General features: G+C 41.7%; 3 protein-coding genes across 3 annotated transcripts in view; 1 reads left to right on the plus strand and 2 right to left on the minus strand.

Annotated features, from left to right (window-relative positions):
* Window positions 1-2,436: 2,436 nt before the first annotated feature.
* Window positions 2,437-3,315, minus strand: LOC106711662 (60S ribosomal protein L14). Its single transcript, XM_014504035.2, has 2 exons — window positions 3,236-3,315; window positions 2,437-3,023 (listed from the first exon to the last, which is right to left on the minus strand). Exon 2 carries the CDS (start codon window positions 3,015-3,017, stop codon window positions 2,514-2,516), a length of 504 nt encoding a protein of 167 aa, XP_014359521.1. The 5' UTR covers window positions 3,018-3,023; window positions 3,236-3,315; the 3' UTR covers window positions 2,437-2,513.
* Window positions 3,316-3,605: 290 nt separating this feature from the next.
* On the plus strand, window positions 3,606-14,805 carry LOC106711648 (intraflagellar transport protein 172 homolog). Its single transcript, XM_014504016.2, has 35 exons — window positions 3,606-3,644; window positions 3,749-3,920; window positions 4,064-4,256; window positions 4,514-4,697; window positions 4,886-5,020; window positions 5,123-5,310; window positions 5,386-5,525; window positions 5,731-5,807; window positions 5,911-6,027; window positions 6,216-6,348; window positions 6,485-6,615; window positions 6,869-6,957; window positions 7,106-7,245; window positions 7,398-7,525; window positions 7,675-7,780; window positions 7,994-8,215; window positions 8,347-8,519; window positions 8,616-8,732; window positions 8,891-9,061; window positions 9,454-9,522; window positions 9,634-9,879; window positions 10,011-10,152; window positions 10,238-10,445; window positions 10,604-10,820; window positions 11,263-11,386; window positions 11,465-11,576; window positions 11,751-11,918; window positions 12,116-12,195; window positions 12,277-12,479; window positions 12,650-12,895; window positions 13,134-13,230; window positions 13,341-13,481; window positions 13,753-13,871; window positions 13,967-14,078; window positions 14,594-14,805. The coding sequence occupies exons 1-35, from the start codon at window positions 3,606-3,608 to the stop codon at window positions 14,722-14,724; spliced, it is 5,070 nt and encodes a 1,689-aa protein (XP_014359502.2). The 3' UTR covers window positions 14,725-14,805.
* Window positions 14,806-17,906: 3,101 nt separating this feature from the next.
* Window positions 17,907-20,699, minus strand: part of LOC106711649 (regulating synaptic membrane exocytosis protein 1) — a 33,513-nt gene continuing 30,720 nt past the window's right edge. Inside the window, exons 17-19 of the mRNA XM_045680183.1 lie at window positions 18,959-19,158; window positions 18,566-18,724; window positions 17,907-18,436 (exon numbers count right to left, since the gene is read on the minus strand). Coding sequence (XP_045536139.1) covers window positions 18,251-18,436; window positions 18,566-18,724; window positions 18,959-19,158 — 545 coding nt within the window. The 3' untranslated portion in view covers window positions 17,907-18,250. The remainder of the gene's footprint in view (window positions 18,437-18,565; window positions 18,725-18,958; window positions 19,159-20,699) is intronic.

Here is a 20,699-nt window from a genome sequence, read left to right on the forward strand (position 1 = left end):
CCTTAAGTCTAATACATTTATTCGATCTATGAATTAATTTTTCTAAACCATCGAAAAAATATTTTTTGTCTTTGGCCTCAAAATGGGCCGAAATTGCCTCCTTCACTTCATTATCGTCGGAAAATTTCCTTCCCCTTAGCTCTTTTTTTAAATTTGGAAATAAATAAAAATCGCTAGGAGCCAGGTCTGGACTGTAGGGTGGGTGAACAAGTGGTTCGAACCCATGTGTGTGCAGAGCAGCCATGGCAACTCGGCTCTTGTGAACCGGCGCGTTGTCTTGCAAAAGCAACACACCCTTGGCCAATTTTCCTCGACGTTTTTCTTTAATTGATTCCTTTAACTTTTCTAATATGAGTGCGTAGTATTCTCCGGTTATAGTGGTACCTTTTTCTTTATAATCAATGAGTAATATTCCCTTACAATCCCAAAAAACAGTGGCCATCAACTTTCCCGCCGATTCTGACACCTTGAATTTTTTGGGAGGTGGTGTACCCTTTTTGTGGCATTGCATGGACTCCTGTTTGGACTCAGGTTCAAAGTGATGAACCCATGTTTCATCTCCAGTAACAATCCGCTCCAAAATCTGCACGGGCTCGTCTCCACACAACTCCAAAAAGTGCTTAGACGCGTCGACGCGCTGCTGTTTTTGAAGCGGCGTGAGCATTCTCGGCACCCATCTTGCACTGACTTTTGTCATGCCCAGGTGGTCGTGCAGGATACGCAAAATAGTTGTATCTGATACTCCAACAAATGCAGATAATTGTTTCTTCTTCAAACGTGTGTCTTCGAGTACAAGTTTTTCGACTTTTTCGACGATGTCTGATGTGGTGGCGTCAGCTGGCCGCCCAGAGCGAGAGTCGTCTTCAATTGAATCTCGACCATGTTTAAAAAGACCATGCCACTTATAAACCATTGTTTTACCAGGGCACTGATCTCCATAAACGGCTTCCATTTCATTTAAAATGGTTTGAACGTTTTTTCCTTGCTTGGTAAGGAATTTTATCACAGCGCGATGTTCAATTTTCTCCATAGTTGCAGTTTGCTTCCGGATTGACTTGTTCAGCAGGCGAGTACTCGTAAACGAATGGCACTATAGGGTTGAAATGTTATATATATACTAATTATGAGTGCCCAATTAGTATGACACGAAGCGAGCTACCCTATCCCCACTCCATCCCCTCCATTCCGCGAACTTTTGGACCTCCCCTCGTATCTTCATCTTTCTTCAGAATATTAAAAATTTGTTCTGTAAAATAAAACATTGCTTTATCAATAAAACAATTATGTTCCAATTATTGAAATGTATGAAAAATATTATTATCAGATGTCTTTTTGGTAATTTTGAAATCATAACTTAATGTTCATACGAACGAGACTATTTTTTTATTCATCATTTGAAAAAAAAAATGAAAATATAGACATTTAGCAATAAATTATTACTTCTGTTTAAAAATTGCACCAATTTTACAATACTTTGATTTCATTCATTTAACTCAATTTACTAATCAAGGCATTTTTACTTAGTATTTTATATTAATTTTTATGTACTTACATTTTTACTCTAGATCCTTTGAAACTTTAGAATTACCAAGTAGTCTTGCTATAATGATCTGTAATAAAAATAATATGTGTAAGTCCAATAGTTATGTAACAAAAAAATATTAGAGTAAAAATTATTAATCAGTTAAATTGGTAATTTTGAAATCATTACTGAAGTTCATACGAACGAGACTATTTTTTTATTCATCATATAACATTTCAAACAACATTTTTTTTTTATGGTTAGTACAAAAGAAATTAAACGTACTCACAAAAGCTTTGTGTTCGATAAATTAAGTCCTAACCAAGTTGAGACGTTGTCATCTAAAACAAAAAAAAAAATGCAATAAATATGTTGAAATGCATCAAATTATAATTAAGTTATGTTAATAGTAATTTTAATGTAACATTCAACCCTTGGATGACTTGTCAAAACAAGGCATCTTACACAGAATGTGATAATGTTCCTAACCAGAGTCACACATGCTAGATTTATACATCACATGTATCGGCTTTGGTAGGGTAAAATTACACAATGATTTGTCTTACATCATTCTAATTCAACAATAAAATATATCCTGGGCAAGATTGAGTGTACCTAAATAATTATTCATCTAGAGAAGTTTGAATGAAATTTAATTCTTTATAAAGTTATTGTACAAACAACCTTTTAAATGCATGGGAAAAGAATTAATGTGAGCATTTGTACAGACATTACTTAACAATATATAGTATAGTTATATTGATTCGTACCTGTTATAAAACTGGCTTAAGTGTACCTGGAACATAAAATAGATTGAGTAAAGAAAAAACTTATTTAATAAATAATACAACAAAACTCACCTCGTAAGCAATTCAATAGGACATTAATATATGGATAAAAATCAATTGACACAGTTAAGCTAAAAGTAATTCTTTATTCCGACAAGTCCTTTCAAAGTCATACACTTATTCATTCAGACACAAAATAAGAATTACTTCTTAGCTGGCTTCTTCGCCGAAGTTTCTTTTTTTACGCGGGGTTTCTTGACCGATGCTTTAGGTACTTTCTTCTTGCCAAAGACGCCTTTGCGCGCCGCTTGGGCCTTCAGACTCTTAAATACAGGAGTTCTGGCACGATTCCTCTTTACCCGCGCTGAGCTCAGCTTGAACCTGTCGTAGTCTGTCATTTGAGCGCGTTTCTCTTTGTTCTCCAACTTTTTGGACCATTGGCTTTCGGCCCACTTTTCATTTAGTTTTTCATCTGTCCACGCTTTTCTTACGACACGTGTTGGTGCTGTAAACGGAAACTTAAGGCGGAACTTTGTTAAGTGAAGCTGGTTTAAACGAATTTGTTGCCTGGGGACGCCGCTGCCGGGTCCGTCAACGAGTGCACGCGTTTGATCAATGACATCTACCACGCTGACTAATTTTCCCTTCAATGGGCCTTCGGCCACCAGGGCCACTCGCCCAGGTTGGACGAATCTTGCGAAAGGCATGACGTCCTGAAATTTCACCAAACTATTTTAATCACTTGTCACAAACACATCAAAGCTTATGCCGAAAAATAAACTCGTAAATAGAATTAAATAATTACTAATATCATAAAAATTAACACATAGACTAATATAACTGAGGATTTGTTCACTTAAATATTAAAAGATGGTAATTTTAAAGCCCGGATCGATTTGATTTTTAAAAATTAATAAATCCTAACCTTACAACGTCTTCTCAAAATAAAAGCACTTGAGTGAAAGACTTGACAATACTAGTTTCCGTTGTGTTGTCATTTCAAATTATTTGTCTGGATACTTGTGTTTTGGGTTATATTTGTCTATGGAATAAAAAACAAAAAATCGAAATTATTTATATTAAAGCGTTTACGACACGATTAGGACGCGTGAGAATATTAGTATGTTTTAGTAATATTGATCAATTGTTAAAAATTAAATCAGTAAGGCAATGCTTAAAAATATTTATACGCACCTCATGCCAAGTACATGTGGTGGTTGCTATGCAACGAATTATTTAACATCAACATCGAAGTTAAACTTTAATCATTTCTTTCAAAAATACTATATCTAAAAATGCGTTTAAAATATTCTAAAACTTTATTAGAATCGCAGGTAATCATTCTTTTCTGTTACTCCGTCGGTGAAATAAATACATAAGGAATATTTTTCTTGAGGTCTAATTACTTTTTTTAAGTACCCAGCTATTTTTTTTTCAGGGTTGTGACTCTCCGATAGCGGATTTAAGCTGGTCTCCAAATAATGTGAAGCTGGCCGTGGCAACCAGTGAACGGCAGATTTTATTATTCGATCTCGATGGTACACGAAGAGATAAATTCAGTACCAAGCCAGCCGATGCCACTGCTGGAAAAAAGTCTTATGTTATCACTAGTACGTTTTATTTTGCATCACTTATTAGAAGTTATTAGTTTAAAAATTTAAGTATTAATACCTGTTTCTTATGTAATAAGCCTTTGTAATATAGTCTTTTCGTAGCTAGCTTATCCTCACATAGTTTTTACTTTTATAATTAGGTATATCATTTAGCGAAAATTCGGAGTTGCTTGGGGTGGCGCAGTCCGACAACATGGTGTTCGTGTACCGCGTGGGCGCCGACTGGAGCGGTAAGAAGGTCATATGCAACAAGTTCCCCTTATCTGGTGCCCCATTGAAACTGCTAACTGGGGAGTCTGGTTTCTTCACTGGCACCAGTGATGGTAAAATAAGGTAATAAGGTAAATAATATTAATATAAAACAATTTCTATTTATATAAAATATAATGATAGTATTATAAGTTATTGATACGATATTAGTGTTTTCGTGGTGTTAATGTTTATGAGATTAGAGTTTCTGTTTCTTCAGAGTAAGTGAGATTATTTTGGAGTCGCATAACGCCTCGCACAATACATCGCCCAACAAATTCTTATTTTTTAAACAGGTTTAAATCATTTACAACAAATCTGTAGTCTATATTTGTAAAAAGGTCTCTAGACTGTAAGAGCAATAAGAGTTCGAGCATGTGGTCGGCTGGCTCATGCTGCGTAGCGCTGTCGCGGTGCGACGCGGCGCTCGCGTCCGGTCACGTCGACGGCACCATATACCTGAACGGCCGTTTACTGCTGCGCTATGTCTTGCCGCCTACTACTCTCTTGCTTTTATTGCCTTATGTAAGCCCACATTATATTTGTCATATTTTACGCTAAAGTCGAAAGTAACGGCGAATAAGAATCGAAATATTTATATTGCAGCTTTCAACGCTTGAAATTGGTTGGAAATGGTTTATATTTTGGCTTACTTTTTAATATATTAAATCAATCAGTAGTTTTTTTAACCATCATTACATTCGCCATTACAGTTGATTGTGGGGTCGTGCGACGGTCGCATTTCAATATATGAGGCGCAGCGCGGCGCTCTGCTGCAGAGCTTAGAGCCGCAGCTGCCTCCGGACCGTCAAGACTTCATCACCGTGGCGGCCAGCCCTTCTGGACAGGTATTATTTGAAAAATTGCATTTAGGATTGCACTTGTCGTTGTGTAATTGTTATGTGGTGCTGTCCAGATGATCTACATTTTATATTATGTTTTTGGTTTAGACAATAGCATTCGGCGTGTTCGACGGGTGCCTGGTGGGCGAGGTAAAGGAGTCTGGCAATATCGAGCTGTCCCCTCTCCACATCCCCCACCTGTATGCGACGCGTGCGCTCGCTTGGAGCGGCGATGGCACTAGGCTGGCACTCGCCTCGCAGACCGGCGCTGTAATACAACTAGAAGCTGTACTTAGGTGAGCTTTACTGAGGGTAGTTTTGTAAATGTTTTTTTGCAAAATTGCAGAATTTACTGTTGACGTGTTGTGTAGGCGCTGGGTGTGGCGCGACAGTGTGGAGGTGCAACACGTGAGCCCGCGCCAGCTGCTGCTGCGCCGGCTGGCGGGCGACGCGCCACCGCTTGCGGTCACCACCAACTACGCACAGGATATATTCAATGTACGATTCATTGGTACGTACAGATGTTGCACTGATAATAATATATTGAGCGTCATAACGAAGTCAAGACATTTATTGATATAAAGTTCTTCATAATCAAAATGAAACTACTTAAGTATGAACTAAGTGATTGATAAATGTTTACTAATCAAACTAGGTAATAAAATATATATATAATAAAAAAACACCTAATATATTCAAAGACTTTCTATTTTTAGGTAACGATTGGTATGCAGTGTGTAGGACCAACACAACTTTGATACTTTGCGATATAGCTCGTGGACTCACAAGCGAGGTAACTTTAATAATAGTATATAAATATAAGACACAAAAATGTTCTAATTGTTATTGCTGGATTCTAAATAATATAAGGAATTTTCTTTAAATTGACTTTGTAGATCCCGTGGAACGGCAGCGGGGAGCGTATCTACGCGGCGGTGGGTGGCGCCTGCCTACTTCACCGCGCGGGCGAACTCAGCGTTGTGGAGTACGGACTTGACAAAGTTCTGCACACTGTGAGTACTTAGTTGCTTATTGCTTATTGGCTTGACATGGTAATGTAACCTCACCGTGTGCTGTGAAAAACAGACTCACATTAGAGTTCATAGTCAAATTGGCATTTTTATCGTTTAAATAAAAATCTAACTTTTTGCTGAGGTTGAATCTTTTTATTGTTTGGTATTTAGAACATAAACGTGTTCAGGTGCGGACAGAGCGCGTAAACCCTCACGTGCTGAGCGTGCGCGTTAACGAAGGGCCGACGCACTCCGCGGACCGCAAACACCTCGCCTATCTGCTCGACAAGCAGACTGTCGCTGTACTGGATCTGATTACAGGTTTCTATTTTTTATCATGTCGACTATTGTGATGAAATTTTATGATATACTTCTCAAAAGTATGTCTGTGGGGGTGTGCATATGATTTTGTTTTTATGATAATGTGTGTTGTGTGTGTGTGTGTGTGTGTGTGCAGGCGTGCAGGTGGGGCAGTGGTGGCACGAGGCGCGCGTGGACTGGCTCGAGCTGAACGAGAGCGCTCGCCTGCTGCTGTACCGCGACACGCGCCGCAACCTTACGCTGCTGCGACTGGACACCGCTGAAAAGGTACGTATACCTGCAGATTTGAACAACGCCTAAAGCTTCTGTCTCAAAATGATCGATCCCTAAAAGGGCTCACAAAGAGAGTAAATGCGAAGGTGATTAGCCTTCGCTACTTATTTTTTAATTTGAAAAACTAACAATTTGGACTTTACGAACTTTAGTAGTAATGGGCATTTTAATAATAGTTGAGTATCAGTCACTCTCATGTGTTATGTTATATTTTACGACATCTCACAGACACTATCGTTTGCTGCAGGAAACGATAGCTCGCGGCGTGAGCTTCGTGCAGTGGATAGAGAACAGCGACGCCGTTGTTGCGCAGACACACACTCATTTACTTATCTGGTATCTAATTAGCTTCTTAATATTATCTGTATTTACTCTTTTAGGCAGACAATGATTTCAGCAATAATTTCAGCGCTTGAACAATATTATTACGTGTTTGTACGTTACTGCCTAGCAGTTGTATAAGCCTGTTTGTGTTGTTCGTCAGGTACAGCGCGTGGGAACCCGGCAGCGTGGAAACAGTGGAGTGTGAGGGCGGCATCGCGGTAGAGGTGAGCGCGCGCCGCGTGCTGCTCGAAGGCGGCCAGCTGCCCTACGTACAGCTGGACGAACATCGTCTTGCTTTCAGTTAGTATTACTTGATTTAAGTACATTTAAATTCTAAATACAACCAGGTGATATATATGGTTGTGGATCATGTAAATGAGAAAAAGAGATCTTTCAAAAATCTAAGCCGGTTAGGCTTAATTACTCTATTCAAACTGTATCTAATAATTTAGATAGTGCGTTAGACGGCGGCGATCTGACGACTTGCGCCAAGTACTTGGAGGGCGTGGGCGGCAGCGCTGACGTCACTGCTCTATGGAGACAGCTTGCAGACACTGCGCTTAACGCTCATGATATACAGGTAATCCTAACCCACATACTGAATCTAATCCTCGGCACTAATAAATCGTTATAGATATAACTTTAACATATGTTACTTAATTCATGCTATGCTAAGCTTGGTGCATATCGAGGACTGCAGGTGTCCGCAACGTGATAATTAACTTTCAGCTAGCTACAAAATGCTATCGCGAGGCGGGCGACGAGGCACGCTCGCTCTTTCTAGACAACGCGCTGCAGCTCGCAGCGACTGAAGGCGACGGAGACGTGGCTACTGGTAACAATTGCCTCGTAATGTCCTTTAATGTAGTTACATATTCGATTCTAGGGACAAAATAATAAATATCAAAACGCGGAAGTTGAAATACCTCCCTTTTAAACCCATATTTTGTGAACGGTGTTCTATTGGACAAACAAGTCTATTCGTGCAATCCAGTAGTACTGCTGCTGTAGAGTTTTTAAAGTTGACCATGCGTTTTTATTATTAAAGGTCTGTCGAGTCCGGTGGTGCAGGCGGAGCTGTGCATCTTGGCTGGTAATTTGTCTGAGGCGGCGGAGTGCTACGTGAAGCACGCGGGCCGGCCGCGACTCGCGCTGGACATGTACCGCCGCTACAACGTGTGGCCGGAAGCCATCGCCTTGGCAGAGAAACACTTCCCCGCAGAGGCGTCGGATATGAAGCGACAGTATATGGATTATTTAATGTCTACTGGTTTGTTGATGCTTTTCTTTGTTAGGTCGAAATTTTCTTAAAAGTTTACATGCTTTTAATTGAATTTTAAATGTTAGGTATAAGTTAAATTCTTAATGAGAAAGGTGGTCCAGAAGTTTTACAATGTGTAGGGCGCGCGGGGGAGGCGGGCGAGGTGCTGGCGGCAGACGGGGAGGTGCGGGGCGCGGTGCGGCTGTGGCTGCGCGGCGGGCGCGTGCGGCGCGCGGCCACCGCACTGCTCGCGCACGCCTCGCTGCTGCGCGAAGATGAACTCGTGCATGTTGTGCACACACATCTTGTTCAGGTGTTGTAATAACTACTAATATAATCAATAATAGATGAATAAATATCAATTTAATTTAACGGTAAAAAATAATATGGATTTTCTTCTGGAATAAAGGAGGAATGGTGGGAGTTGGCGGGAGAATTGTCGGAGAAGAGGGGAGACTCTAAAGCCGCCGTAGAGTACTACGCCAGAGGACACAATTACGCAAGAGCTGTCCAGCTAGCAAGAGAGGTAAAAATGAGTTAATACTTTGAAAATCCTAGTTTTCAAGGATTTTTCCGCTAGATGTCCCAATCCAATGTCCAATCGTCCAAATAGGCTTGACAACTAAAGTATTATGATCTTAAGTAAAAAGAAAGACATCGGTTGAATATCACATATCGTTACAGTCGTGTCCGGAGCAAGTGACGGAGCTGGAGCGTGCGTGGGGCGCGTGGCTGTCGGGCGCGCGGCAGGCGGGCGCCGCGGTGCCGCACCTCATCGAGGCGGGCGACACTCGCGCCGCACTGCACGCCGCACTCAAAGCGCACCTCTACAAGAAAGCGCTGCAGATTGTACAGGTCACAAAGATAACTCATTGTGTGATGATATTAATCGTTACGATTTTAGGGCGCAGTTTCATTAGTCGATAACTCGATCGTTCTACGTCATGTGCGGTGCGAAAGATTTTTTGTTCCCCCCCCCCCATGCCATTGCGCTCGCATGCGAGAACCTTTTTCATGAGTCGATGGAAACCGCATATGTTCTTATTGTGGAAATGTCCTTAACTGTCCTTACTTTTCTTTACCGCGCATTGCAAATGTCAACTGAGTTGCCGCACGACACTTGCTTCACATCGACCGATAATTTTCATTGGTCTTTACCCCGTATGCGATTTCCGTGTTATCGACTAATGAAACTGCGTCCTTGGAGAGTAGAAAACAGAAATTTAAATATTTCGCAATTTCTGTAGGTTATCGACGACAAGGAATCAATACGTGTACAATGCGAGCAATTGGGCGACCACTTTATCTCAACTCAGGTATTATCTCTAAAGATACACTTTCAAACTGGTTCCTTAGTATTATGTTTATGAGTATCAGCTAGTTACAAAATATTTTGTCAGTATTAACATCAAATTGACTTCAACTAGGACTGGGAGACGGCAGAAAGCGTTCTAACGTCTAGCAATATGGCCGAACGCTGTGTCAAAGCATACAATACGGCGGGCCGTATAGCTGACGGATTGAGAGTCGCCGCATCGCACCTCACTGAAGAACAAACGAGGAATATTTATTTGCCTCTAGCGCAACAGTTGAGGGAGGAGGGACAATTGAGGAAAGCGGAGCAAATCTACATCGCTCTAGGAGAGCCGGACGAAGCTATATCTATGTACAAGGCATGTGTCAATACCTAATATTAAGTGCAAAGTGATCTTTCTTTGATAATCCCACTCGCCTAATGACCATTCTTTGACAAGGGTAAAGGGAGTTAGTACCTACATAATTTATGGAAATGAGCGTTTGTCAGGAGGCAAGCCAATATGAAGCAATGCTACGACTGGTGGCTGCGCACCGCAGCTCCTTGCTGGAGGCGACGCGCCGTCACGTCGCGCAGGCTTTGCACGCCTCGGGGGACCTGCGCGCCGCCGAGACATACTATATACAAGCTGGTAGGGGTATTTATAGTTCGACCCGTAACATTAAGAAAACGAGAAATTGTCGTCAAATGCGCAATAATTTTAACGCGCATGGTAGGTGAGTGGAAGAGTGCGGTTCAAATGTACAAGTCGAGCGGGCAGTGGGAGAGTGCGGAGCGTGTGGCGCGCGCACACGGACCCGCCGCGGCGCAGCACCAGGTGGCGCTGCAGTGGGCCGCCACGCTGCCGCCCGCCGCCGCCGCGCGCATGCTGGCCGCCAGGGGCTTGGCCGCTGTCGGCGCCCGTTGGGCTCTGCAGGCGCAACGGTATTCTCACTTTTATTTGGATGATTTAGACAACAGACATCGCCAGGTGTATTTAGGCAACACATGTTAAGAAGAATTTAGAAGAATTAAGAAATTCCTGTTAGAACCTTGTTGTGTTAACATAAAAGTTATTTAGAAAAGTTAATTGTTGTTGCTAGTTGGGACATTGCGAGCGAGCTGAGCGAGGTGGGGGGTGGGGTGTCTCGGCGCGAGGTGGCGCGGCACGAGGCCGCGGCGCTGGCGGCGGAGCAGCCCGAGGATGCGGAGGCCGCGTACCTGCGGGCGGCTGCTCCCGAAGACGCAGTGCGCATGTGGCTTGACCAAGGCGAACACCAGAGGGCGCTGCACATCGCCGAGACTCACGCCGCGCATATGGTGAGATAATAAATTTACTAATATGATAAATGCGAATGGATGAATGGATGAACGGATGAACGGATGAACGGATGAACGGATGGACGGATGGATGGATTCTGTTCTCTGTTCTCTGTTGTCTGTTCTGTTCTCTGTTCTCTATTGTGTTGTGTTTGTTAGAGAGAGCATAGTCAGGAAGAATTAATAGGCTACTTATAACGTTTTTTGTTTTAATTCGGGTCGGAGTCGCGGGCCACAGCTAGTTGTTATAAACATCAATTAATGATTAAAAATAAACTGGGAAGTGAACTGAGGTTTTATACTGGGCTAATTTTTAAATGGTTGGAGCTTGCTGATCTCCTTTTCCTGAAATACTAAAAAAATCCAGTTAACCAATCAAAGGAATGTTGAAATGGTTACAACAAATTCTGATGATTAAACTTAGTAAATAGTACAAATGCAGGTGGAAGAGGTACTGGTGGAAGGAGCACGCGTGGCCGCCGAGCGCGGTGATTTGGTTCAGTTCGAAGCACTAATGATCCGCGCCAACCGGCCCGCAGAAGTCGTTCAGCACTACAGGGACCTCGGTCAGTTATTTTACTAGATTGTTAACAATAGATCATTGTTTCATCTGTCCATATTCTTTAATCGGTATATTTTCGTAGAAATGTGGGAGGACGCATCGCGCGTGTCTCGTGAATACCTGCCCGATAGCGCTGAGCCCGTGCCGGCTGCAGTGCCACCGCTACTGCGGCGCGCCGCAGACCACGCTGACAGGTGCACTAATTCGTTGTGAAAATTGTGATTTCATATATGTTTTGTAATCCTCTATTTACACAGAGTTTCAAGTAACAATCATAAACGTGATGCTACTTATATTTTTTAAACGTTGTATTGTCATTGTATGAAATTGTTCCGCTCTTCCGGTTATGAGAACTTTGTCGTTGGAAGGGGCGAATGGTGGGAGGCGGTGCAGCTGTTGCTGGGTGCGAGCGCTGCTGGGGCGGCAGGTGGCGCACTGCGGCTGGCGGAGCGCGCGGCCCTGCGAGCTGCTCGCTTGGCACGCGACCACCTGGAGGGTACTCGCCGCCGCGCCGCCGCTGACATGCTCGCGGAGAGGTGAGAGATATAACGTAGCGAGAGCCACTACAAGGATAGACTGGACTCGACCGGCGCGACGGCAAGTCTGGCGTGAAAGTGAGATTTTTAAGTTGTTATTTTAGTTTAAATCTGATGCAGGAACCGTGGTAATCCCAAACCGGTAAGTAAGCTCAATAATTTTCGGATTTTTTAATATCCAATATAATGCATTTTAGATTTTCTGCTATCGATCAGAGCGAGGTGGGCGAACAGCTTCGTGCGGCACTCACAGAAGGCGACGTGGAAAATGCTTCCGGTAGGATACTTTATATCCTATGACCGTTGCGAATTGAAATGATACATAAACAATGATACATAAACGGCGCTTAAACATCAGGTGTAGACATGTCTGAGGAAGAGGAGGAAGTGGTGCAGGTTACAGCGCCGGGTGCGGTGGTGGAGGTTGGGGAGGGCACGGAGGGCGCGGCGTTGGACAAGCTGGCGCGCGCCGGCCACTGGCAGCGCTGCCTCGCGCACGCCGGCCGTAGTGCGCCACACTACGCGCTCAGACACGCTGCGCACATATTTAATGCACACTCGGTATACTTTTGAAATATTTTTCCTATGGCCTATGGCCTATGGCCTTTTTCCTATTTGATATCTAGGAATTATTTTCTTCATTAGCGTTTAGAAGTCATAGACGAGAACTAGATCTTGCTTGTCGACTTATTTCTATCACCAAAAGCTCTTATGTTTTTATAAATCATTAGCGCGTTGAGGGCGTCGACATTGAAAGCGAAGAAGTTCCGGAAGCACTGTCCGAAGCATTAGACTCATTACGTCAGTATCTAGTGAGCGATGGCGAGGCGGTGGTGCAAGGCAGCGACGGGGAGTTAGCGGGGGCTGTATGCCGCGAGCTGCTTGTGCGTGCATCGACCGCGCCGCAAGCGCTGCAAGCGCTTAAAGATGCTGCAGCTGTCATGTTGGCTGCTGGAGCTGATGATAGATCACTGCAGGCAAGAATTGATTATCTTAACATATCAAGTGTATTTCTAATCGCTTATTTACAATAAAGTATTTATAAGAACTTGAAATTCTTTACAATTAGTACCTACCCCGAATCATTGACAAAATTAATATTTAGCAGACACTGACTCTCTTAAGTATTTTAAAAACATTATGCTTTTTGGGTTTAAAAATTAGTGATAATTAGAAAAACTTATCAAATTAAGGTTGTTTTTGCTTTATTTTTAGGCCATAACGTTATTAATGGGACTTCACGTTCCTCAAATAGCGGGTAAAGTTGCCCGGGCGCTACCGCGATATACGGACATTATAGTTGCCGATGTCGGTAAGAATCATTCAACGTCGTCAATCATACAACATCATTAACTTGGCTTCGTATTTGCTGTTTACCCTCATAAATATTGATGCAATGTTGAGGCTGAGTGATGTCGGTAGCGTTCCTGCGGTGCGGTATATGCGTGCGGGCCGAGGGCGCGGCGAGCACGCGCGAGGCCTTCGTCCTGCTCAACCATTGCCTTGACCTCGCCGAGGCGGCTGATGACAACACGCAACAGCTACTCAGCTTTTCTGATTTCGGTATCATGGATTTTTGCTAAAGAATTCTGTTAAATCTTACAGATTCACTAATGACATACTTCGTGATGGGATATCTTAGCAAAATTTGCAAGTTTGTGATGTAAAGTATTTGCTTCGATAATTTAATTACATAAAAAAACAAATTTCGACAATTTAAAATTTTAGACAGTAAGCGTATGTTTAAGTAGGTTTGTCACAAGCTCAATGAAAAAAACATAACTACCAAGGTCATGTCAAAGGCCAAGACTTGTTTCAATAAATTATTTTGCAGAGGTCACGGACTGGCCGCAGAATCGATTGCTGTTAGAAAAGTCCTGTATAAGCGGCGCGCCGCTGCAGGAGACGCGAGAGTGGGTGCTCTCAGTTGTCATGGACCAAGATGTTGAACAAGTTAATTCATTATTCACTATCTACTTACCCGAGTGACTTATAATTGTCATATTTTTGTATACGCAGGTAAGCCCATTTTAATGTGTTTGTATTAGGCTTTGCCGGTGGACAGTCGCGGGCTGTACGCGGCGAGCGTGGCACCGGACGAGCCGTGCTGTGTGCTCACCGGCTACCCTCTCGGCACGCGCCTCGTAACCTTTTCCAATGGTAATTTTATGTTATCCTTATCATAATGAATCATTTCAAAATGACAGCGTATCTGTCATACCCTTTACGTCATTTCGTTAATTGGAATCTACTTACCATAGATCATACCCTCGATTCGTGCTACGCAAATCTACTATAGTTCTATCATTATTAGCTACACTTTCATGTCTCTCTGTCAATACTTATAAAATAAATATTATTCAGGTATTTTTAGTGACTTTGTGATGTAGATTGAGGCAGACAAGTTTATGGCAAACTGTTGCCTGCAACTTTGTCCGCGCGGAATTAAAAAACAATCTAATAATAAATATAGCCTAAATCACACGGGGATAGTGTAGCTTCCCAGTAGTGTAAGAATGTTTCAAATCGGTTCAGTAGTTTGAGTCTATTCAATACAAACAAACAATCAAATCTTTCCTCTACATATTATTAGTATAGAAGTACCGTGTACCTATCCGATAGCCTAGAGTACATTTATGATCTATGTTAGAAAATAAATGTAAATTGTATGTCAGGTCGGTGCGCTAATCGCGAATGGTGGTCGAGGTGCAAGAAGGCGGCTGCGAGCGGGGGCGGGGGCGCGGCGGGCGCGCTGCTGCAGCACATCGCCAGCTGGTGCGGCCCGCCCGACCTCACCAATCTCTAGACGAGACTGAGACAATCAACGGCACTCATTTATCAGCGCTACATATAAAAAATGTAGCGCACTCAAATCAAATTCTTACTTAACCTGTGAGAGTAATTTATGTTATAAAATAAAAATTATGAGAGAAAACGATTTCAGTGTATGTTAATGTGTCTTTTACAATATGCATATTTTACTTGTAGTTGTAATAGGATCTTTTAATTTTACCATGTCACATTTTTATTTATTTATTTATTTTTATTAGAGCGGCGATGGCTCGGGGGTTTAAGAACTTGACTTGCAATCTGCAGGTCCTGGGTTGGAATCCGGCCATGTACTAATATGTTTGTCATTAGAAATAAAACAATGAATACATTTTTTTATCGCTATAATAAACTCCGTTTTATCACATTTATTTTAATAATATACTTTGACACACATAATATTTGTTACATAATACAATCTGAAGGATTTACCCGTTTTCGTGGCGAATTTTTAAAGAGACCATACTTGGATTATTTCCATGAATGAAGAGAAAAATGTTCAGTTTCGAGAACGTATTGAAGAAAATTACAACTTGGGAATGAAATTACGTCACGAAAACGGTACATATTTGAAAATATTTTGAAGGTATTTCTAACAGACGTTACACAATACTAAAGTACAGGCGTTGTACATTTAGGTAAGAACAATGAAATGGTTCACCGATATCAAAACAGGCATCACCGCATCTAGGAAAATTATTACAAAAAGATATGTGATTGTGAACTATATTGAACTTTTTCTACAGAGATATGTGTACAAAAGGCAATGGTTCTTTTCGTCTTTGCAATTATAAAAAAATCTCTCATAAATGACATAGACACAAGACCGTCTGCCACTATTGTTTAATCGCTTGATCGGAGTAAACCGAAGTCGATACGTCCCCGATCTTCGATACCCGCTATGTACCAATGTGTTCTCGATTTTCGAATTTTATATGAACACTTACCCTGCTACCTGCACATATTTGCGAAGAAATTCAGATGTGTGAAGTCAATTAAACCGTATTGGGCCAGCGTGGTTGACAGTCACCCTAATTTGGGTAGGTACCGAGGAACTCGGAACCTACCTAATAATATGCCCGATATTTCTGACCACAAAGTAGAGGAATTGAAAAATTGTTGTGTTACACTCACCATAAAATTCACAAAATATTTTCATAATAATTTTCATAGACGAAAAGATCCGCCTTGATATAATTATTTCTACGATGATGGTTTTATGGCGTTGTACTTAAAATGAAAAACGACAGATTATCGAGGCACAATATTAAATAGTCAATACATTTATACATTTCTTAAGTCAGAATATACTTTTGTTATACATTCATTATATCAAGATAATAAGCGTAAAGTTGATTTGATCACACCGACGTCGTATCGGTATGATATTTATATTATTTCTTTAATATTAAAAGTCTAGATTATTTATTGATTATATTGAAATAGTTTAGCATTTTATAAATATTAAATATCGATCTATAAAATATCTAACTAAATAGAAAAATAATAGTGTAAAAAAATAGTTACGCGTCGCGTGTTGTGTATAAAGAATACAGGATATCTGTAGATTCACAAGGACTTAGATATAGCTACTAGTTATAATATTCTCTCTCAGGAATTGTACGATTACGTTAAATTAATGCAAGGTGTATATATAAACTATTCATGTCTTGTAAATAAGGCGCATATGAGATTGGCTGATCTCGTAGTCGCAAATGTGGGTTACTGTTATGATAAAATTAAGATAATATGAATAAATACATAATAATGTACATAATAAAATATTGTCAAGCGAGTGATTACACTAAGACGACGTTTGAGGTAAATAGATAAGCAGATAAGTGCTAAGAAATGTAGACTCTTTCTAACACTGTCGATAGAACACTCTTTAAGAATTGTTGTTTACTGTGTCGATATTGTTTTACTCGAAGTCGATAGTATTTTTAAAGACATATGTATATTTAATTGTAGCTAATATTGAATGTAGGCCGGTGATATTGCTCAAACTATGGCATATCGTTAGTTTGTTATATCTACTGATCGTCTGTGCTTTGTCTACTGATCGAAACTTATTACATTTTTGCTACATATGGAATATTAAATGTTACACAACTTATGATATACTTATAAATAAAGGAGTATTACGAACAATTATTATCTCTTTTATAAGTAGTCATAGCTTCTTATTCACGTTCGCGTTAATTGTGGTTCACAATTCGTTGCGTAGTCAAAAATGTAGCCAAATTTCGGTTTCGGTATCCGCGGTACATTTCCGGAACGTTAGCCCCGCGAATGCGGAGATTTGAATTTAAATACATTGTGTAGTATCGCAATTGGTGACATTTTATATGTAATAGTAATTCTATCACGAAATTAGTTGTGCGTAGAAAAATTTGGATAAAATATAATATTTACAGTTTATAAATGTAAAGTAGGACATAAAGAAAGGGGTTCTTAAAGATGTTTGTAGATTAATTATGTAGGGAAAAATCACTAAAGCACAACCTTGGAAGAATAGTACCTAGACGCACTTACACACTAGTTATTTTAAAGAACTACTTTTAAGGCAAAGTTTTGAAGTTGGGGTTATCAAAATGACGCTATAAAAGATTTATGCGTTTAGTTTTCTTTTATCGAGTACATTTACATATAAACACACAATTCACTACTTTACGATTATTAAATTCTAACACGAATGAAATATGTAGCACTAACAGCTAATGCAGCTCAAGTGATTGTACTGAATATAGATAGAAGTGAGCGCTACCATATGAGTTATTATGTAAATATCTAATATTATAATTATAATGACGAGACTAGATTTACTCTGAACAGATAAAGCTAGATGAGGCATTGAAATGAGGTATTAGGTAGGTAAGAGGTATATGTAGAGATTGTTATAAGACTATTATTACGCGGTATACAAATCTCTACAGATATTTAAACTAGTAAAATGGTTTTAGTATAGATTTTTTAGCTTAACTACGAACATAAATTTATTAGACCGATTTTTTTCGTTTGAATATTAATCAAGTTACTTTTGATGTCAATACAATTTGGATTTTCAAGTAAAACAAAAAGTAATTATTAATCTATATACATACAAATTTCATTATTTCTGTAAATATGCACATATGCGTATGCACATTTAATGGTTTCGATGTCGCGGCTAAAATTTGGGTTGACAACAAAAGCAATCTATAAGCTCCTTTATAATATACGAACGCTTTGATTTTAATGTAAAATTAATGTAAACTATTACACGTTTACAAATACGAATATAACATATTTGTCCATTGAGGATTGTTCTCACAACAAGCGTTTTGGGATCTCGTCAATGCAATGGGCAGCATGGTTCTCGACACGATCGTGGAGTTGGCCGTCGGGAGCACTCTAATTAGCTAGTCAGCTAGTTCGTCAACCTTGGCGCTAGTCGGCTAGTTAGTTTGTCAACTAGTCGGCTAGTCGGCCAGGTGTCGTCGCTCCGGCGACGGCTCGCGGGATCAGTCGGGCGACTCGTCAGCGGCGAGCGAGGTGGCGGGGAAGAGTGGATACCAGCCGTAGGTGCGCTGCGGCAGGCTTAGCTTGTCGAGACAGATCTCGGCGCCGCCTAGCGCCAGGTTGTGCTCGAAGCCGCCGCAGCGCTGCCACAGCATCACCACCAGCGTACGTCCGAGTGCGTCGCTCGCCTAATACATAAAGCCATTCAAAAATAAACTTATGTAAAAAATGTGTTATAATGATTAAAAGAATCTAAATAATTCTTAAATTGAACTACCGAATGGTTGTTAATCTCTAATAAGCGATACTCCTGATACCTGATACTTGAGCGTCTGCTTGAAGTGCGGCTCGGTGGTGCGGCGGATGACGCGCGTTTTGCGCTTGTGCAACCACTTGTCACCGTCGCGCAGGTAGCACTTGACGTACGAGTCCGGCACCTCGCCATTTACGCCGTACACTCGACGGGCGTGGGAGACCTGCAACATGGAATGATGATTTTACTTCTTTTACCGCAACAAGATAATCGGGTTACCTGGTCTTATAATGGACACACCACTTCAACATCCGTAGATAACTAATGTTTCTGTTACAAAAACCGTAAAATCGTTGTTAACCGTAAAAATGTTTTATACTTTGATCCGCCAAAATATTATAAACAAGTTGAAAGTTGTGATTAACATGACGACTTAGATCTGTAGATAGGTTGTTACCTCGAGCTCGAGTTGGCCTTTGATCATGATGATGCTGATGTTGATCTCGGCGTGTAGCGGCGGCAAGTGTGAGCCGCGTGGTGGCAGTTGGCCCGGCCCCAGCGGCACGCCCTCTTCGTCGTCCCCGAGCTCGGCCGCCGCAGCCTCGGCCGCCGCCGGCACCGCCGCCCACATGCTGCCCTTGCGCCCCGTCGCCGTGCCTGCCGCCAACACCACCCGTACTGCACACGCCGCCTCCCCGCACCCCGCAAACCCCAACACGCCAACCCAGCTCTACCCTTCCTACTCTCTCTCATGCACCCTCTCGCTCGCTCGATATAGCAGAGTTTCACTTTACATTCATAATCATTTAAAACGACATTAGTAAAATTCATTCTCGAAACATAGAAACAAAACAATACAAACAATGGAAAACAAAACCATTCAATCGTACATTGAAAAATAAAATACATAAAGCACGTCAAACAGCTTCGTGCCAACGTTAAAAATGTCTTTTACATAGAACTCGAATCGACTCCTTTCCTAAACATATAGATGGAAGAAGAAGCGTATTAACGTGTGCAGCCAAGAGTGTAGTCGACTTGCTAATAGTTGCCTGAAGCGGTCTCCAACTCAGTATATGGTACAAGCATTCCGTGTTATGATCAGCCATTAGAATAAGATAGTTCCAGTCGCCGTCTGAGAGCTAATGTACAGAGCACGCGCCGCCGGGGCATGCGCGACCGCGGCCTACTACCGACGCCTACGCCGGCCGCATCGCGTGCGCTGATGCGTCATTCCCTAGCCTACTCGGTTACTTTTTTACCAAGTTACAAAAATCTTGGAATTTTCAACTACGGCCTAAGGATAAGATAATATATACAGGAAATCTAATAGAAGGCGCATCGTAAACATGAGTGACATTCGCAAAGTTGATGAGGTCCAGACCTAGGCGAGTCGTGTCGTCGAAATGAACGGAGACTTGCAGCCGCACAGGCGCATAGGTACACAGAAACAGATGAAGTGAGCGTGATCGCCCGCCGCCGGGCATGCGTCAGGACAGAACAGTACAGACACAGTGAAGTGATGAAAAGCGTCGGGCGCAGCCACATTCAACGGTGCGAGCGCGCGGCCGTCGCGCAAGCGATGTATGACCCATGCTACTACGTGCCCCCTCCCGTCCTGTCGCTTCGGCCGCTCCCAGCGCGGACGACGCCTCGGCACCGATATGTGGACATATAGGGGACGAGAGAAGAGCGCGGCGGGTGCGCGCGGAGCGACAGGGCGGCGTCAGGGGGCTGTCGGCCGTCGGACGTCACAAGGGATCGTGTACCGAGACCGCGCGGCCTGCCGTCGACAGTGCGCGCGGCCGGGCGAGGGCGGGCTTACCGAGGTGCTAACGGTCCGTCGCTGCTGACCAAACAAGTCAAACATGTACATGTCAGTACCCTCATTTATGTATCGAGTAAGATGCTCCCATTGTAACTTGAAAGTAATATTACACATTATTCAAAATTATAAAATAATCTCATTTTTATGTAAATATTTAATGCATTGCTAATTATCTCACCTACTCATAGCCAATTGATATGATACAAATGAGATGTTCTGAAAATAATTTTATCACAGGAACTAAAATCTTTGATATTAATAGACATAAGAGAAAACGTAATTTACGTAACTTAGTTTACTATTATAATTTGGAATCGAGACGACATCAAATCTGCGACTCCATTTAAGTCAGTCAGAAAAGTAATGTTAT

This window comes from Papilio machaon, chromosome 12 (assembly GCF_912999745.1).
Source record: "Papilio machaon chromosome 12, ilPapMach1.1, whole genome shotgun sequence".
Classification (NCBI taxonomy): domain Eukaryota; kingdom Metazoa; phylum Arthropoda; class Insecta; order Lepidoptera; family Papilionidae; genus Papilio; species Papilio machaon.

Coding starts and splice junctions, on each gene's coding strand:
- LOC106711662 (XM_014504035.2), bottom strand. CDS start 3,017: ATGCCTTTCGCAAGATTCGTCCAACCTGGGCGAGTGGCCCTGGTGGCC.
- LOC106711648 (XM_014504016.2), top strand. CDS start 3,606: ATGCGTTTAAAATATTCTAAAACTTTATTAGAATCGCAG. Junction 4,257..4,513: donor ACCAGTGATGGTAAAATAAG/GTAATAAGGTAA, acceptor ATTTGTAAAAAG/GTCTCTAGACTGTAAGAGCA. Junction 13,482..13,752: donor ACTCAGCTTTTCTGATTTCG/GTATCATGGATT, acceptor ATTATTTTGCAG/AGGTCACGGACTGGCCGCAG.